The sequence below is a fragment of the Athene noctua genome, chromosome 19 (assembly GCF_965140245.1).
Source record: "Athene noctua chromosome 19, bAthNoc1.hap1.1, whole genome shotgun sequence".
Taxonomy (NCBI): domain Eukaryota; kingdom Metazoa; phylum Chordata; class Aves; order Strigiformes; family Strigidae; genus Athene; species Athene noctua.
The window spans coordinates 12278920-12292644 of record NC_134055.1 but is presented as its reverse complement, the minus strand read 5'-3'; the positions used below and the strand labels follow the sequence as shown (position 1 = coordinate 12292644).

The 13725-nt window shown below is 60.8% G+C and overlaps 1 protein-coding gene across 6 annotated transcripts; it reads right to left on the bottom strand.

Annotated features, from left to right (window-relative positions):
- Window positions 1-272: 272 nt before the first annotated feature.
- Window positions 273-2904, bottom strand: METTL27 (methyltransferase like 27). 6 transcript variants are annotated; one of them, XM_074922720.1, is made up of 6 exons: window positions 2774-2904; window positions 2562-2690; window positions 2346-2481; window positions 2167-2259; window positions 1424-1691; window positions 273-1299 (listed from the first exon to the last, which is right to left on the bottom strand). In XM_074922720.1, exons 1-5 carry the CDS (start codon window positions 2879-2881, stop codon window positions 1453-1455), a joined length of 705 nt encoding a protein of 234 aa, XP_074778821.1. In that variant the 5' UTR covers window positions 2882-2904; the 3' UTR covers window positions 273-1299; window positions 1424-1452. The 6 variants fall into 6 exon arrangements, with proteins under 6 accessions (XP_074778821.1, XP_074778822.1, XP_074778824.1 ...); XM_074922721.1 differs by having other exon boundaries at window positions 273-1159; XM_074922723.1 differs by having other exon boundaries at window positions 273-1046.
- Between the last annotated feature and the right edge of the window lie 10821 nt (window positions 2905-13725).

Genomic DNA, 13725 nt, shown 5'->3' with positions numbered 1-13725 from the left:
CCAGCACCTGGTGGGTCCCCATGAGGATGTGGTAGTGGGCAGCCAGGGTGGCTCCTCAATATCCCCCAGCAGGGAAACTGAGGCAGGGAGAGTGTGCTGAGAGCCAAGAGGGGCACAGGGGACACACCAGGCTCCCAGAGCTCAGTCCTTTGAGCCTCCAAGGACTGGGAGGGGACCCCAGAGAAAGGCCAAAGCCCCCCTTCCCAGTTCCTGGCTACCCCAGAGGGTTTGCAGCCCCACTGCCCTGGGAACAACGCACAGCAGGCAGGCAGTGGAGGCAGGGGGTTTATTCAACAGTCAATTGCAGGCATGAAGACAGCCATGACCCCAAGTGCCCAGGGGACAGTACTGGGGACAAAGAGGGGGAGCGGGGAGCAGGGCAGCTACCCATGATGGGCACAGGGATCCCAAGACATGGGGGGGCAATGCAGAGGGGTGAAAAGAACCATTGGCAGGATGAGTGTGGGAGATGTGGGATGCCCCAGGTGGGGGCCAGGGACAGACACAGATACTGCCTCCCACCCAGGAAGAGCTCCTGAGGGGAAGTAACCTGTTCCCCAGGGCCATGGGAACGGGACGAGCAGGAACAGGTCTGGGGGAAGAGAAAAGGAAAAAAGGAAATATCCCAGCAAGAGATTTGGGTAAAAAACTTCCCAAGGGAGCAGTGGGGGAGGAGGGGTGGAGGCAGCATGGCAAGGGGCTTGGGGAACAGGCTGGGCCGGCCATGCCAGGTGGCTCCTGTGTGGGGAGCAGCCACGGCTCCTGAAGTCCCTTCCAGGCTCATTTCCCACCCAGACCATTAACTATAAAGCTGTAGGAAAATGAGAGACTTAAGCAGCTGTTGCAGGATGAAAGGCCGATGTGGTGCTTGGAAAACTTCTCTGGCTGGGTGTCACCTTGGCATGGCTGCTCCTGGTTTGGACGAGGAGGTCTCCTGCACCTCAGGGTGCACTGGGTTAACTCCTGGGGAGGACGAGGATGGGTGACCACAGGATGTGGCGATGGGGACCCACCTCCAACAGTCCCCAGGTAAAGGCCATGGCGGTCTGGGGTGGGAGAGATGAAGAAGGATCCAGATTTTGACCACGAGGGCTGAGAGGTGGGTATGGCAAGGAGAAGACATCCCGGACAGGAGATGGCTCTGAACAGCCAGGTGGGTCTGTGAGATGGTACGGTGAGGGCCAAGGCGTCGGGGACAGCACCAGAATGTCAGAGCTAATGGTGGTGCCCAGGAGACCACGGTGAAACCAGGAAATCCACCCCATGCTGAGGAGCAGGCAAGGTCCCCGTGGCCCAGACCTTGGGGAGAAGGAGCCAGGGAAGGGGATCGGGATGCTCCCTAAAAACACTGTCACCCTCTAGCAGCCACCGGGCTTGGGGAGGGGGTCACTGGGCTGGGTTTTACAAGGGTCCAAGTGCTCACCCCGCCTCTCCCAGAGGCCGCGTTGGCTTTCAGCCCTCCTTGACAGGGGGTACAGGGCATTTCTGATAGACGTAGACCACCCCGGAGATGTAGCCGGTGCCCTGGGTGCTCTCCTCCTCGGAAGTGGCCCTTTCCCAGCGCTCCACCTCCTGTGCCAGCACCTTCCGCCAGGCTCCCTGCCCCTCCAGCCTCTCCAGCGCTGCCTCCAGCTCCGCCTTGTACCGCAGGTTCGAGGGGTTGCTCCTCGTGGTCAGGCAGAGGAAACCTCCTGCCGGGAGAGAGGGGATGGGTGATGCCCACGCCGGGTGTCACCCCTGACGATGGCACCCAGTGACTGACTGGTGTTCCACTGGAAAGTGGGGGGCGAGGGGAGGCAGCGAGGCTCTGCTGGGTGTCAGCTGTCAGGCCAGAGGGCAAGGGACAGGCAGGGCAGTGGGCCAGCGGGCAGGGGACAGGGAGGGCAGTGGGCAGGGGACAGGCAGGCCACCACACCTAAGCACAGGCTGTCCTGGAGTGCTGGGAGTGCCACCATCACCTCTGGCCTCGTCCACTAGCAGGCAGGGCCAAGGACCGAGGTGTCACTGCATGTCCCTGCCTGTACCCGGCAGCAGGGACAAAGCCACGTCCTGGCTGTGCCACAGGGCCAGCGCCCAGTCGGGGACCTACATCTACCGGGACCCGGCGCCCCCGTGCTGCCACCCTGGGTGTCCTGGAGGGGAGGGGACACTGGGGACACCCCTCACCCGGCTTGGTGACACGCAGCAGCTCCGGCACGGCCGCGCTCGGCACCTGCCCCTCGCCCAGCGCCCCCACCACAGTCACGGCGTCGTAGTGCTCTGCGGGGACACGCGCGGCATCACCGGGGGGGACCCTCCGGGGCAGCACCGCCGCCCTCCCCGCCGCCCCGGTGCCGGCCCGTTACCTGCGGGCGCGGGCAGGGGCTCCTGGCCCAGAACACACCGCCGCAGCTGCCGGTAGAGGCCGGTGCTCCGCGCCCGCTCCAGCATGCCCACGCTGCCGTCCACGCCGTGCAGGCAGCGGAAGCCGCGGCGGTGGAGCTGCGGGGACAGACGGACAGCCGGCACCGTTAGCTCCCCGCCACTACCGGTCCCGCCCCCCGCCCCGTTCCGCCCGGTACCTCCCGCGCTACAAGCCCGGTGCCACAGGCCACGTCGAGCAGCCGCGCCTCGGCGGGCGGCGCGGGGAAGGCGAAGGCGAGCGAAGCGGCGGCCAGGTGCGGTGCCCGGTACTCCAGCGCCGCCACATCCTGCGGGGACACGGCGGTCAGCGGCAGCCGGGAGAATGGAACGGGCTCGGTCCCGCTCCCCCCGGCTTCCCCGGCCCCGGTACCTGCTCGTAGCCGGCGGCCCAGCCATCGTACAGCCGCAGGCGCTCGGGCAGGGCCGCGCCGCCGTGCACCGCCGCCACCCGCTCCCGCACCCCCACCGGCAGCGCCATCCCCGCCGGCCCCGCGCCGCCGCCGCGGACACGCCCCCTGGCGCCCCATTGGCTCTGCTCCGCGCCGAGGACACGCCTCCCGCCGTCCCATTGGCTCTACACCGCGCTTCGGGCACGCCCCCCAGCGTCCCATTGGCTCCGCTCGCCCCCTCCTCGGGTACGCCCCCCAGCGTCTGATTGGCTCCTCGCACGAGTGCCTGGACACGCCCCCCGGCGTTCCATTGGCTCCGCGCCCCCCCCGCCTCGGATACGCCCCCCGGCGCCCCATTGGCCGCCGGGCCCGCCGCCGCCACCGCCTCCGTCTCGCGCCGTTACGGGAGCCGGGCGCGACCAAGTGCGCCGGGGAGCGGGGGGGAGCACCAAGTGCCCCAAAGGGCCGCAGTGTCCCGAGGGGATGGCGCCGAGTGCCCCGGGGGGTGACACCAAAGGCGCACCGGGGGCGCCCTGCTGGGGTGACCAAGTATCCAGGGGTGGTGGCACCAGGTGCCCTGCGGGGTAACACCAGGTGCCCCTGGGCCACCGGTCTCTCCGTGCAGCGGGCCCCGGCCCCGGCCCACCGCGCTGCTGCTGAAGGTCTGTTCTGTCACTTGTAGGGGTCAGCCCTCCCGCGTGGCACTGCTGGCCCCGGCACAGTCCCTGCTCCCTTGGCACCTCCTGCCCAGCCCCCTGTCCCAGCCCCGCACGTCCCTGATGCTGCGCTGTCACCTCCGCGCCTGCATCTGCATCTTCTTCTGACGCTCAGACCCATCACCCAGCGGTGAGCGGGTGGTGACCACGCTCTGCCGCCACCTGAGCCCATCCTGTCCCATCACGCGTGAAGGTGACGCCCTAACGCTGAGCCGCTCCCCCAGCCAGCGGTGCAGAGGGCACCCACCACCGGGGCGGCTCCTTCACGTCCTGACGTGCCCGCCCCCTCCAGCTGCCCCGCCGCCCCCATGGGTGGTCATTCTGCACCGCCCCGTGCCCACGGACCCGGTGTGTGGCAGCAGGTGAAGCTTGGAGACAGAGGACAGGAGCAAGGACCCTCGGGGCTGGGGAGGAGGAAGAACATCTTGGCTATAGCAGGTTTGGGTTTTGCTCGTGGGAAGCAGGACAAGAAACCACTGAGTGCCGACACAATCCACGAGGAGGTGGTGAGATGCCTTCTCCCTCAATCCTGGTGCCCAGCATTTGGAAGGTACCAGATCCAGCTGATTAATGAGAGACGTTCGTTAGCTCTCGGGAGTGACTCTTGTCTTCTGCTAAACCGACCTTTGATGTTCGTAGTGGAGGATGTGGGACAAGCTCTGACTTGTGGGACCACCCTCAACTGTTGTGACCCATCACTTGGCTTCTGTTTTTTTCCAGGAACAAACCAGACAAATTCAGCTGCTAATTAACGATGGAAAGAAAATGAAAGCAGCCTGAAGGAGCCGGTGGCTGCCCCAAGGCCACGCTGGTGGCCCTCATCACCTCCTGCTTGGCAGCTCGCTGATGCTCCTCCGTTGTCCCCGCATTCTGTGGTGGCTGCTTCGCCTCCATCCAGCTGCTCCGGGTCTGGGAGCCCCGTGGGGACCCAGCCACGGTCACGGGTGGGGGCTGGCTCTGCCCCTCGGCCGGGCAGTGCTGGCCGGGGGCCTCGAGAGGGAGCCCTCCGCCCGCGCTGGGCCACCGCCGCCCTGGCACTGCCCCGCGCCCGCCGGGACCCCCGGACCGCCGGCGGGCTCAGCCCCGGCCGCCGCGGGCGAGCAGCAGCCCCGCGTCACCCCCGGCGACATCCTCGGAGCATCCTTCGGGGGGGGCGGGGGGTGGTGGCAGAGGGGACGCGTGGGGCTGGGGCGGGCGGGGAGGGGGTGGACCCACGGGGGCAGGGGCCATCCCCACCCACCCGAGAACACACGGATGGCTCCTGGGCACGGTCCGCGGGGGGCTGCAGCCCTTCGACAGCTCCTGCCACCACGCACGGGCACTTTGTCCCCTCTGCAGCTGCCAGCACGGGTCGGATCCTGCCCCGAGAGCTCTGCACCCCCTTCCCCGGCAGCGTGGTGACCGCCAGCTTTGTGACCTCCCTCTCATGGCGGCTGTCACATTCCCAGCGTGGTTTCCACCACTAATTACGGCCTGACCTTCATTTACAAGATAAACCAGAGTCAGGGTACACCGCCAGCATCCACCGCCCCGACCCCACTGCCCTCTGGACTGCAGCTGGGTCGTGCCTTCCCTGAGCCTTGACCCACACGGATCCAATCCCAAATTAGCCGGTGCTTTTCCTAACGTAGCCTCCCTGGAGCTGGCTCAGCGCGCTACGCCGTCCACAGCTGTGCAAACAGCTTCACCCCGCGTTGTGATGGCGTTGGGCTGGCTTGGACCCAGTGCTGGCAGCCAGCGTTTGGACTGGACCTGGTGCCAATGTCGCAGGACCCGGGCTGTCCCCTGAGGGTGCACAGTGGGATGGTGGGGACCCCCGTGACGGGTGGCAGCAGGTTGAGGCAGGTCGGAGCTTCCCTATGGCCAGTGCTGGTGCTGAGGCTGGATTTTGTCCTGGCACATGGCCTGGTGCTAGAGGGCTCCCACTCGGGCACAGGCCATCCTGCTGCTGCAATGCTGTTCCCTGGGGTGCTGTCCTTGTCCCTTGCCTGGAAACAGGGGATCTGGCTATGCCCTGGCTGTGCTGGCTGCAGGGGACATGTCACCCACCCTGTCTTGCTGGGACCCTGGAGTGGGGCTGGGCCAGCTCAGCAGCTGCTCTGGTGGGGTAACCCCATCACCCCTCTACGTGGAGGCTGGGGGAATGCGTGTCCCCAAGGCAGGGGCTTGGCTGGTCACCCTGAGCTCACAGACCTCTGCCATGGCCTCATCTGCCCTCCCAAGAAGGTGATGCAGGGATGGAAGAGCAGCTTAGGTGTGTCCCTTGCCCTGAAACCTGCCACTGAGTTGGGACAGGTGAGGTCTGAGCTGCGTTTGGATCCTCTGAGGGGCCAGACATCTCCAGGCTGGGCTCTGCTAGCTCTGGCAATGTCATCTGCTCCTAACTTACTTGCAGGTCCCACATCTGAACTGATCCAAATCCCTGTGTAATGTGTAGGGTGGCAGCTGGGGCACTGAGCAGGTGGACTTGCCTTTCCCAGAGCTTGTGCAGGGCATCCCTGGCATGGCCCTGGCCCTCAGGGTGGGACTAACCCTGTTGCCTGGACAAACTGGCACTGGAGGAATAACCCTAAGCCTCTCCCATCGGGGTGGAGCTGTGGGATGCCCAGTGTTATGGCTTGTTGGGTTGCCCACATGGCTGTGCATGAGCCCAGTGGCATAGTTAGCGATGGACAGATGGTCCCTGGCAAGAGCATGGAGGAAGGTGCGTGCTTTTGTGGGTACCCTGACAGGTCCAGGTGGTTTGATGTGATTTCCATCAGCGCTCAGCTGAGAGCCAGAGGCTGCTGGGACCCACAGGGTTGTTTGGGCTCCAGCATGGCAAAGGTCTGCTGCAACAAAGAACTCATGTCAGCAGCTGCGATGGCTGTACCTGTGTGCTGAGGGATGGGACACGGGCTGGAGGTCCTTGTTAGCGCCCTGTGTGTGTCCAGCTCCTGCTCCAAGTGGCTCCTGCTGGCATCGGCTGCTGGGAGCTCACAGGAGATGCTGGCATGCAGCCAGAGCCCAGCTGCTTCCCTGCCAGGGCTGCCTTGGCACACACATCTACCTCCAGCATATGGAGCAACCAAACACCTTCGGCTCGTACTTTGCCAGCCCTCCCAGGTGCCTCCCCTCTGCTTCCCTCACTCCAGCATCACAGCCTTGTGCATTGTCCTGCCCCGGAGGTGCTCTGCCCCATGCAGCCCCATGGGACAAGGGCCCTACAGGTCCTGGGTACCACGATGGCCAAAAGACCCCTCCGGAGCAGCACAATGCTGTCCTCATCAGAAGCTGAGAGTCCAGCTTCTCCTCACAGCTTTCAGACACAATGAACAGGCGGGAATGATGTGCTGCAGGGGCTGGCTGTGCTGCATGGGTGGCTCTGTGCTGCGCAGGAGTTTGCACATGTTTCTCTGCTCCCAAATATTTGCACTCATGGATGCTCAGAGCCTGGCACTTGGGTGTTTTCCAGCCCCTTGGCCCAGCTGTGGGGTGGATGTATTCCCTGGAGTTGGGCCAGGGGACAGATGCTTGGTGGGACCAGCTGGGAACTTGGCAGCTTCTGTCTCAGGGGACTTTGGTGACAGTCACAGAATGCTGTCAAGATCATGGATGGCATCTCCATACCCCTCTCCCTACTCCTTGGTGGTGTGGGGAGGATGCCAGTGCCAGGGATCATCCTCAGGGCACCACAAGGCATGCACAGCTCTGGGAAGGGACCCCTCCTGGTCCTCTGAGCTCTCTGCTGCACATCGCAAGCTTGGGGGAGCAAGGACAGTGGGGCACTTGAGTCCCACAAAAGTGCAGCACTTGTCCTGCTGAAGTGGGATGCTCTGCAGGGTGCAGACTTGGGCTGTGAACAGGGCAGGACAGGAAAACCCTGTGGGATGCCAGCCAGGTGGGACCTGGAGAGCCCCTGGAGGGGGCAGAGGGAGGAGAGTGCATCTCCCCATGGCCGAGGAGGTGGCAGATGGTTGGACAGACGGGGCAGCTGGTGGGGTTTTGCACATCAGTGTTGCCACTTGCATCCAAGATGACAGCATTTTCCTTTCCCAGCATCCAAACACAGCTGAAGTCTGTCAGTCCCTGAACTGTCCAGTCCTTCCCTAAAACCCAGCCCTCAGGTGTCCAGGGACAAGGGGATTTTGCTCCCTAACACATACCACTCAGCACCATAAGCTGCCCCAGATCGCTGGGCTCCTGCCCGACTTCTCTGTTCATAAATTCAAGCATTGCTGTGATTGATGGCGGCCAGGGCTGCTGTCACTAAACGATCTGCACTGGCCCCTAACCCCCGCATGGCTCACAACCAGGTAGCAGGAAAAGGCTGAGCTATAAATGAGCACAGCGCAGCGCAGAACTGGCTGCAGATCAGACCGGCGGAGCAGGCAGGCAGACCTGGGGGAGCAGCTCACAGCTGATTCATGACTTCCCGCATGGCTGGGAAGGGTTGTCCTCCCGCCAGCGAACCATGCTGCCCCCGGGGACCTGACATGTCCCCTGGCTGTGGCCTGCCACCCTGCAGGGCTCTGACCACAGCTGCTCCCCAGGGCCGGGTTGCAGCAAGCTGTCCCCGCTGTGCTGAGAACATCCCCAGGCCACCGCTCTCCCACAGCCTCTGTGCACGTGTCCCCTGCATCCCATCCTACCTGCACCCTCATTGCGTGGTACTCCCACCCCTCCTGCGCCCCCAATATATGGTGCTACCCCCCTTCCTGCACCTCCAGTGTGTGGTGCTCCCACTCCCCCTGCACCCCTAGAGCACAGCGCTCCATTCCCCTGCGCCCCCAGGTTATGGGCTTCATCCCCCCATCACACCTGATGTGGGGTGCTCCAACCCCTCCTGCACCCCTGGTCCACGGTGCTTCCCCCCGTCCTGTACCCCAAATGTATGGTGCTCTCATCCCTCCTGCACCCCCAATGCTTGGTGCTTCCAACCCCCCCAGGGCTCAGCAGTCCCATGTCCTGGGGGCACAGTGCTCCCACACGGTGACATTCCGATTTCTCACCCTCCCCATCCCCAGCGCCAGCAGCTCTGCTCACAACGTGCACTCCTGCAGTTCTCACCCGAGCACCCTCTGCCCAGCTCAGCCTCTTCCTCGCTACTGAGCAGCCCCATACAGACCACGTCCACAGCCCCAGCCCACAGACCTCCCTCCCCTGTCTGCCCCAGCCACACTTTCCCCTTTCCCCCTTGCTCCCTGCTGTCCCCGTTGCCATCTGCCCTTTTTCCCTAACCGGGGACTTCCCACATCCAACACAGGTGAGAGCCCGCTCCCTCACCTCAGCTCCCAGCCACGCCTGCTCTGTCACACCCCGCCACGGCCCGCGCCTGTCTCCCTTCCCTCGCAGGCCTGCCCACAGCCAGGCACCCCACGCCACCGTGCCCCAGCTCCCACGCTCACAGGCAGTGCCATCCCATCGTGAACACCTCAGCAGGCCTCAGCCCCGTGACTCAGCGTCCCTCGTGGGACGGCACCCTCGTGACTTGGTGTCCCTCCCCAAGCACAGCCAGGAGCTCCCCGTTCCCATCCCAAGACGCAGCGCGAGGTGTACGGTGACCCACTCGGTGTAAATCCTGGCACTCCAGGGAGGGCTGCCGACCACAGCCCCATGGCTGGGTGCAAATCCCCCCCCGCCACCACCCTGACTGCCCGTGAGACTCAGCCCAGGTCGCTGAGACTCCCCTGGTTTGCCCGTGTACCTTGGGAAGCGACTGCCACCTCCTGGGAAGCGTCAGGGACAGGCTGGATGAGATCCAGGGAGTGGGAAGCTGGAGTCAACAAAGTTCAGCTCAGTAATAAGGTGCAAACTTTCACTGGAGCAGGAATTAATGAGTAGATTAGTGGCTGTAAATAAACAAAGGATTTCTTATGACTTGTAAGAGATGACTCAGTGCTTTCGGTGAGACTGAGTGTAACCTAAGCAGACAGCGTGGTGAGCCCTGGGTACTCTGGACCTTATCTGCTGAGGTTCATCTTGATCGTCCTGAAGCAATTCCGGACATTTGGTGAGGTCAAGCCACCTCAGCTCTGTCTACACCAGGACTTTGGTGGCATTTGGGTATCCAAATCTTAAAAAGCAATTTGTAATCCCCTCCACTAGCACTCAACTCTACAGATATTCAGGAAGGAGGATGGGCTGCTGTACCCACATTTATGCTACCCATATTTATTTTGTCCTCAGGCTCTTGCATTATCTCCTGGAGCCCAAGCTTTCCTTTTGTGAATCCTAGCTCTGCTGTGAGCCCAGCAGCTTGTCTTTGGTTGGAGGGATGGAGGATCCCTCCGTTGCTTTACCCCCTGCCTGTCCTGCCCAAATGAGGACTGTGGGGGTCCCTTGCGGAGTGGAGCCAAATAGGTCAAATCATTGATTTTTTTAAGCTGAACCTGAGCTGAGCTTTGCCAATTCTGACTGGAACCAAATCACCAGACATGGACTGTGTAACACAGTCAGGGAAGAACACATGTAGAGAAGGAAGTGACTTTGAGTGTGGGTTGACCAGCAGAGTAATGGGCTGAGGAGGTGACGACAGTTTGGGTGATGGTGACCATGGACTGAGAATTCATCCATCCTTCATCCATGATGTGTTCTCCTGTGGTTGAAACAATGACAACCAAGCGCTCCTGGCTGTTGAGTCTTGCCCTCCCTTTGCTGGAGGATTTCAGCTGTGGAGGATTTTGCCGGAGGATTGCATCTTTGGATTTCCTGGCTTGAGCTGCTTGTCTGAATGCTCTCCAACCCATGTTGATCCAAATGACCTGGTTAGGCAGTCTAGTGGTGGGTCTATCCTAACTCACAGTTGCAGCTGGAAGAGGATGTGCAATTAACGTCTTGGAAAAGGAAGGAGGGAGATCAGCAAAATGAAGACTATGGACTGACAACTGCTATGTAATAACTCCTGGGAAGCACGTGCGAGGGAGGATACTGCAGGGCAGCTGCCTGGTCCTTCAGAAACAGCTTTAAGAGAGTAAGTTCAGAGAGAGGCTAGGAATCTGGCAAAATGGAAATCTCTGCAATTATCTCAAGAACAAGGAGGAGGGGCCCAGACAGAAGAAACAACATTAAATCATTACAAACAGGGTAACGTGAGGCAGAGGCAGCACAACCTGTTGGAGATGGCTGATATATTTCCCAGTGTCTACAGGGAAGGTGAAGGTGGTCCCTGGTGGTCCCAGGGGTCCTGGGGAAGTGACCACAGCTGACTCTGAGATGACTGGTTCGTTACTTTCCTTTTCTCCTTTGGCACTGGGTGGGAAGCGCAGCTGATGTTCTCCTGGCAGGGCTTAGAGCTCAGCCTAGGGCAGGCTGGACGTCTGGGTAAAGGGTGTTTAGATAAACCCCATATTTTCAAAAGCCTGATGATGGGCTTTTGTCTTATGGCACTTTGAACACTGGCTGAAGAAATACTGTCTGTGGATTATCTTTGAGAACAAGTAAACTAGGAGCTCACATAGGTTCAAAGGGTGGGTTCAGCTCAAGTTCATAGAAGAAAAATCCACCAGGGATTATCACATAAAAAGTCTCAGTTCTGGCTCAGGAGGTCCATGAACTGCAAACTGCTGTAAGATGGGAAAGTATTTGAGGATGTGTCACCCTGTGTGGGTCCTGTGTTTCTGCTGTTCACCTCTGCTGGTGGCGATATACAGGGACGCAGGGTGCCTCGGGGCACTGCACCCTCCTTTCAGTGCAGGGGGAAGGTGTTGCATCTCCTTTTGCAGCAAGTGAAAAGGCAGGTGGAAAAGGCACATGTCCGATCCCTGACTGCAGGAAGGCTTTTGGTGCTGTTCCAGGCTGGTCAGCAGGGAGCATGAGTCCCCCGGGACTGTTACAACCTGTGTGCAGGTTCCCAAAGAGCAATCCTCATCACCCTTGAATGAAGACCATGCATGTGCAGACTCCACAGCCCCATGGGAAGCCTTAAATAATAATAAGCCTTGAATAAAAATAATCCTGACATGCTGAAAAAATGATCCTATAACCCCATCCAACCCATCTCATTAAGGGAGATGCTATAAAAGGAACTTTCAGGCAAGGAGATGCAGCTGGGCTCATCATGGAAAGGTGGGATGCTGGAGGAGCACCGGGGGGGCTGGAGAGCCAGGGCAGGAGGGAGCTGGTCTGGTTGGCCTCAGCAAAGGAAGGACAATTCCTCTGTTAGTAGGACTAGGATTTGGGGGTTGAGGTGGCAGCAGTGAAGTACCAGTGTTGGAGGAGACTTTTGTGCCAAAGCCCTAGCAGAGTCTCTCCAGGTTCATCCTATCCTGGCTTTTGAAGGTTGGTCTCTTGCAGCCCACTTGACATCACATGCTTGGCCAAGCCAGAGACAGCTTTCCTCTTCCAGTCACGAGGCTGAGGCAGCGAGGTCACCCCTTTGTGCCACAGCCAGATGACCTTCACCAGGTCTGGTCTGCAAGCAGTGAGTCTCTGGCTGGTATGGTGGGTGTTGGAGGAGGATCTCTGGTCTGGGGGTCACCAGGGGGTGTCCGCAATGGACATCAGAGCTTAATGTGCCTTGGCTCTGAGACAAACAATGGCAGAGCTGGATGGAAGAGACCTCAGGAGGTCCCTAGTCCAGTCTCTACTATTCCCAACACCAGAGAGCAGCCCAACACCAGGTCCCGTGCTGGGGCTTGGTGGGCTGTGGGCAGCAGGAGCTGTGGCCTTCTCTGTGGCAGTGTCCCAGATCCTGGCTGGGGCAGGAGGAAGCGTAATGGCTCTGCAGGTCCTGCTTTGGACCTCTCTCCTATGGTCTTCATGGGCTACAGAGGAGCCTCGTTCCTTCCTGGGCTGTGGATCAGCAGATACACCAGGTGCTGGGGCTGTGAGGGGGTGTCTGAACCTGGCCCCAAGGTGAGAAGTTGGCTGGGCTCTGTGTGCCTGCTCACAGCTCGCTGGAGAGCCGTGCTTCACTGCCGGGTGGATGGAGCTCAGTGCTTTGCTTCAAGTCACCCAGTGCACGCTGGCCACTCTCCACCGGTTCCCGAATCATTGGCCATATGTGGGGGTCCTCACTGTGACCTATTGCCCCCCTGTCAGGCACGCAGATACATGCAGCCCTGGGTGCTTGCTCGCTGTGTGCAGCACAGATGCTCTGGGTGATGCCAGATCTTCTATGTTTCTTGGCTCCCAGTTCCTCGGCCATCTCGCCAGGTATGTAACTATCCCAGCTATTTCCTGCTGTACTACAGAAAAAAAAAAAAAAAAAAGTAATACAACCCTTCTCCCTGTTTGATATAAATACACACTGCAGCTGCCCAGCCCCCTGGCTGGACGAGCAGCATTGCAGACAGATTGCGTCTCATGGCAGCAGAGCCAGCAGCCCCGTGCCCTGCTTGTTCCCTTTGGCAAGGGGAGCAGAAGGGACTGCCACGGTCATGGCCTGGACCCAGCTCCCATCACAGCTGGAGTGATTTATGATCTGCTTTCCTCCTCCTGACAAACACATCCTGGGACAGTGTGCTTCTGCAGCGAGCAGAGGGGAGCTCGTGGCCATCTGGGGCTGACGGCGTCCCGTGGAGCTGCTCTGTCCCCTTGCAGGGGGTCGTGGGCAGAGACGGGCATCTTGTAAATCCTGGGAGCCCGGGGAGTCAGGGATATGAGGGACCCCTCCCTCCTCCATGTACTTTCCCAGGGTCTTGTTTATGTTTTCTGTCCCATGATGAGAGTGCCAGGTGTCCGATGTCCCAGGATTACAGCCCATAATCCCAAATTTGCGTCCCCCTTTCTGCCCCGTTCCCAGGCTGGTGGGACAGGTGCTTCTCAGCCCAGAAACCTGCCCAGGCAGGGAAACCCACCAGCAGCGTACAGCTCTCTGCAGGGTCTGTCGCTCCTGGGATGGGGGGGACGGGCTGTGCAAGGGTGTATATGGCTCTACGTGGGTGCTGTGCTGTGCTGTGGGGCTGATGGGCACAGATGCACTGTCCTGAAGGGTGTCATAAGAGCCTAGAAATGCCCGTGATGTCTGTACATCGGTGCTCAGGGCAATGCAGCCCAGCAGACGCTCAGCTCCTCTCAGCACAGTCAGTGGGTTTGCCGTTCCCTGGGCTTGTCCCTGATTGCCCTTGGTGAGTGTGACTGATATTGGTGGGGGAATGGACACAGCAGCAGGACTGAAGTGAGGGGCAGGTGCTGGAGACGTGATGGCCACTGGGGTTGCTGGTACGTTGAGCTCTCTGATGGGGCTTTTGGTGGGAGCAGCCAGTTTCCCCATGGCCCTACCAGACATCCATCCC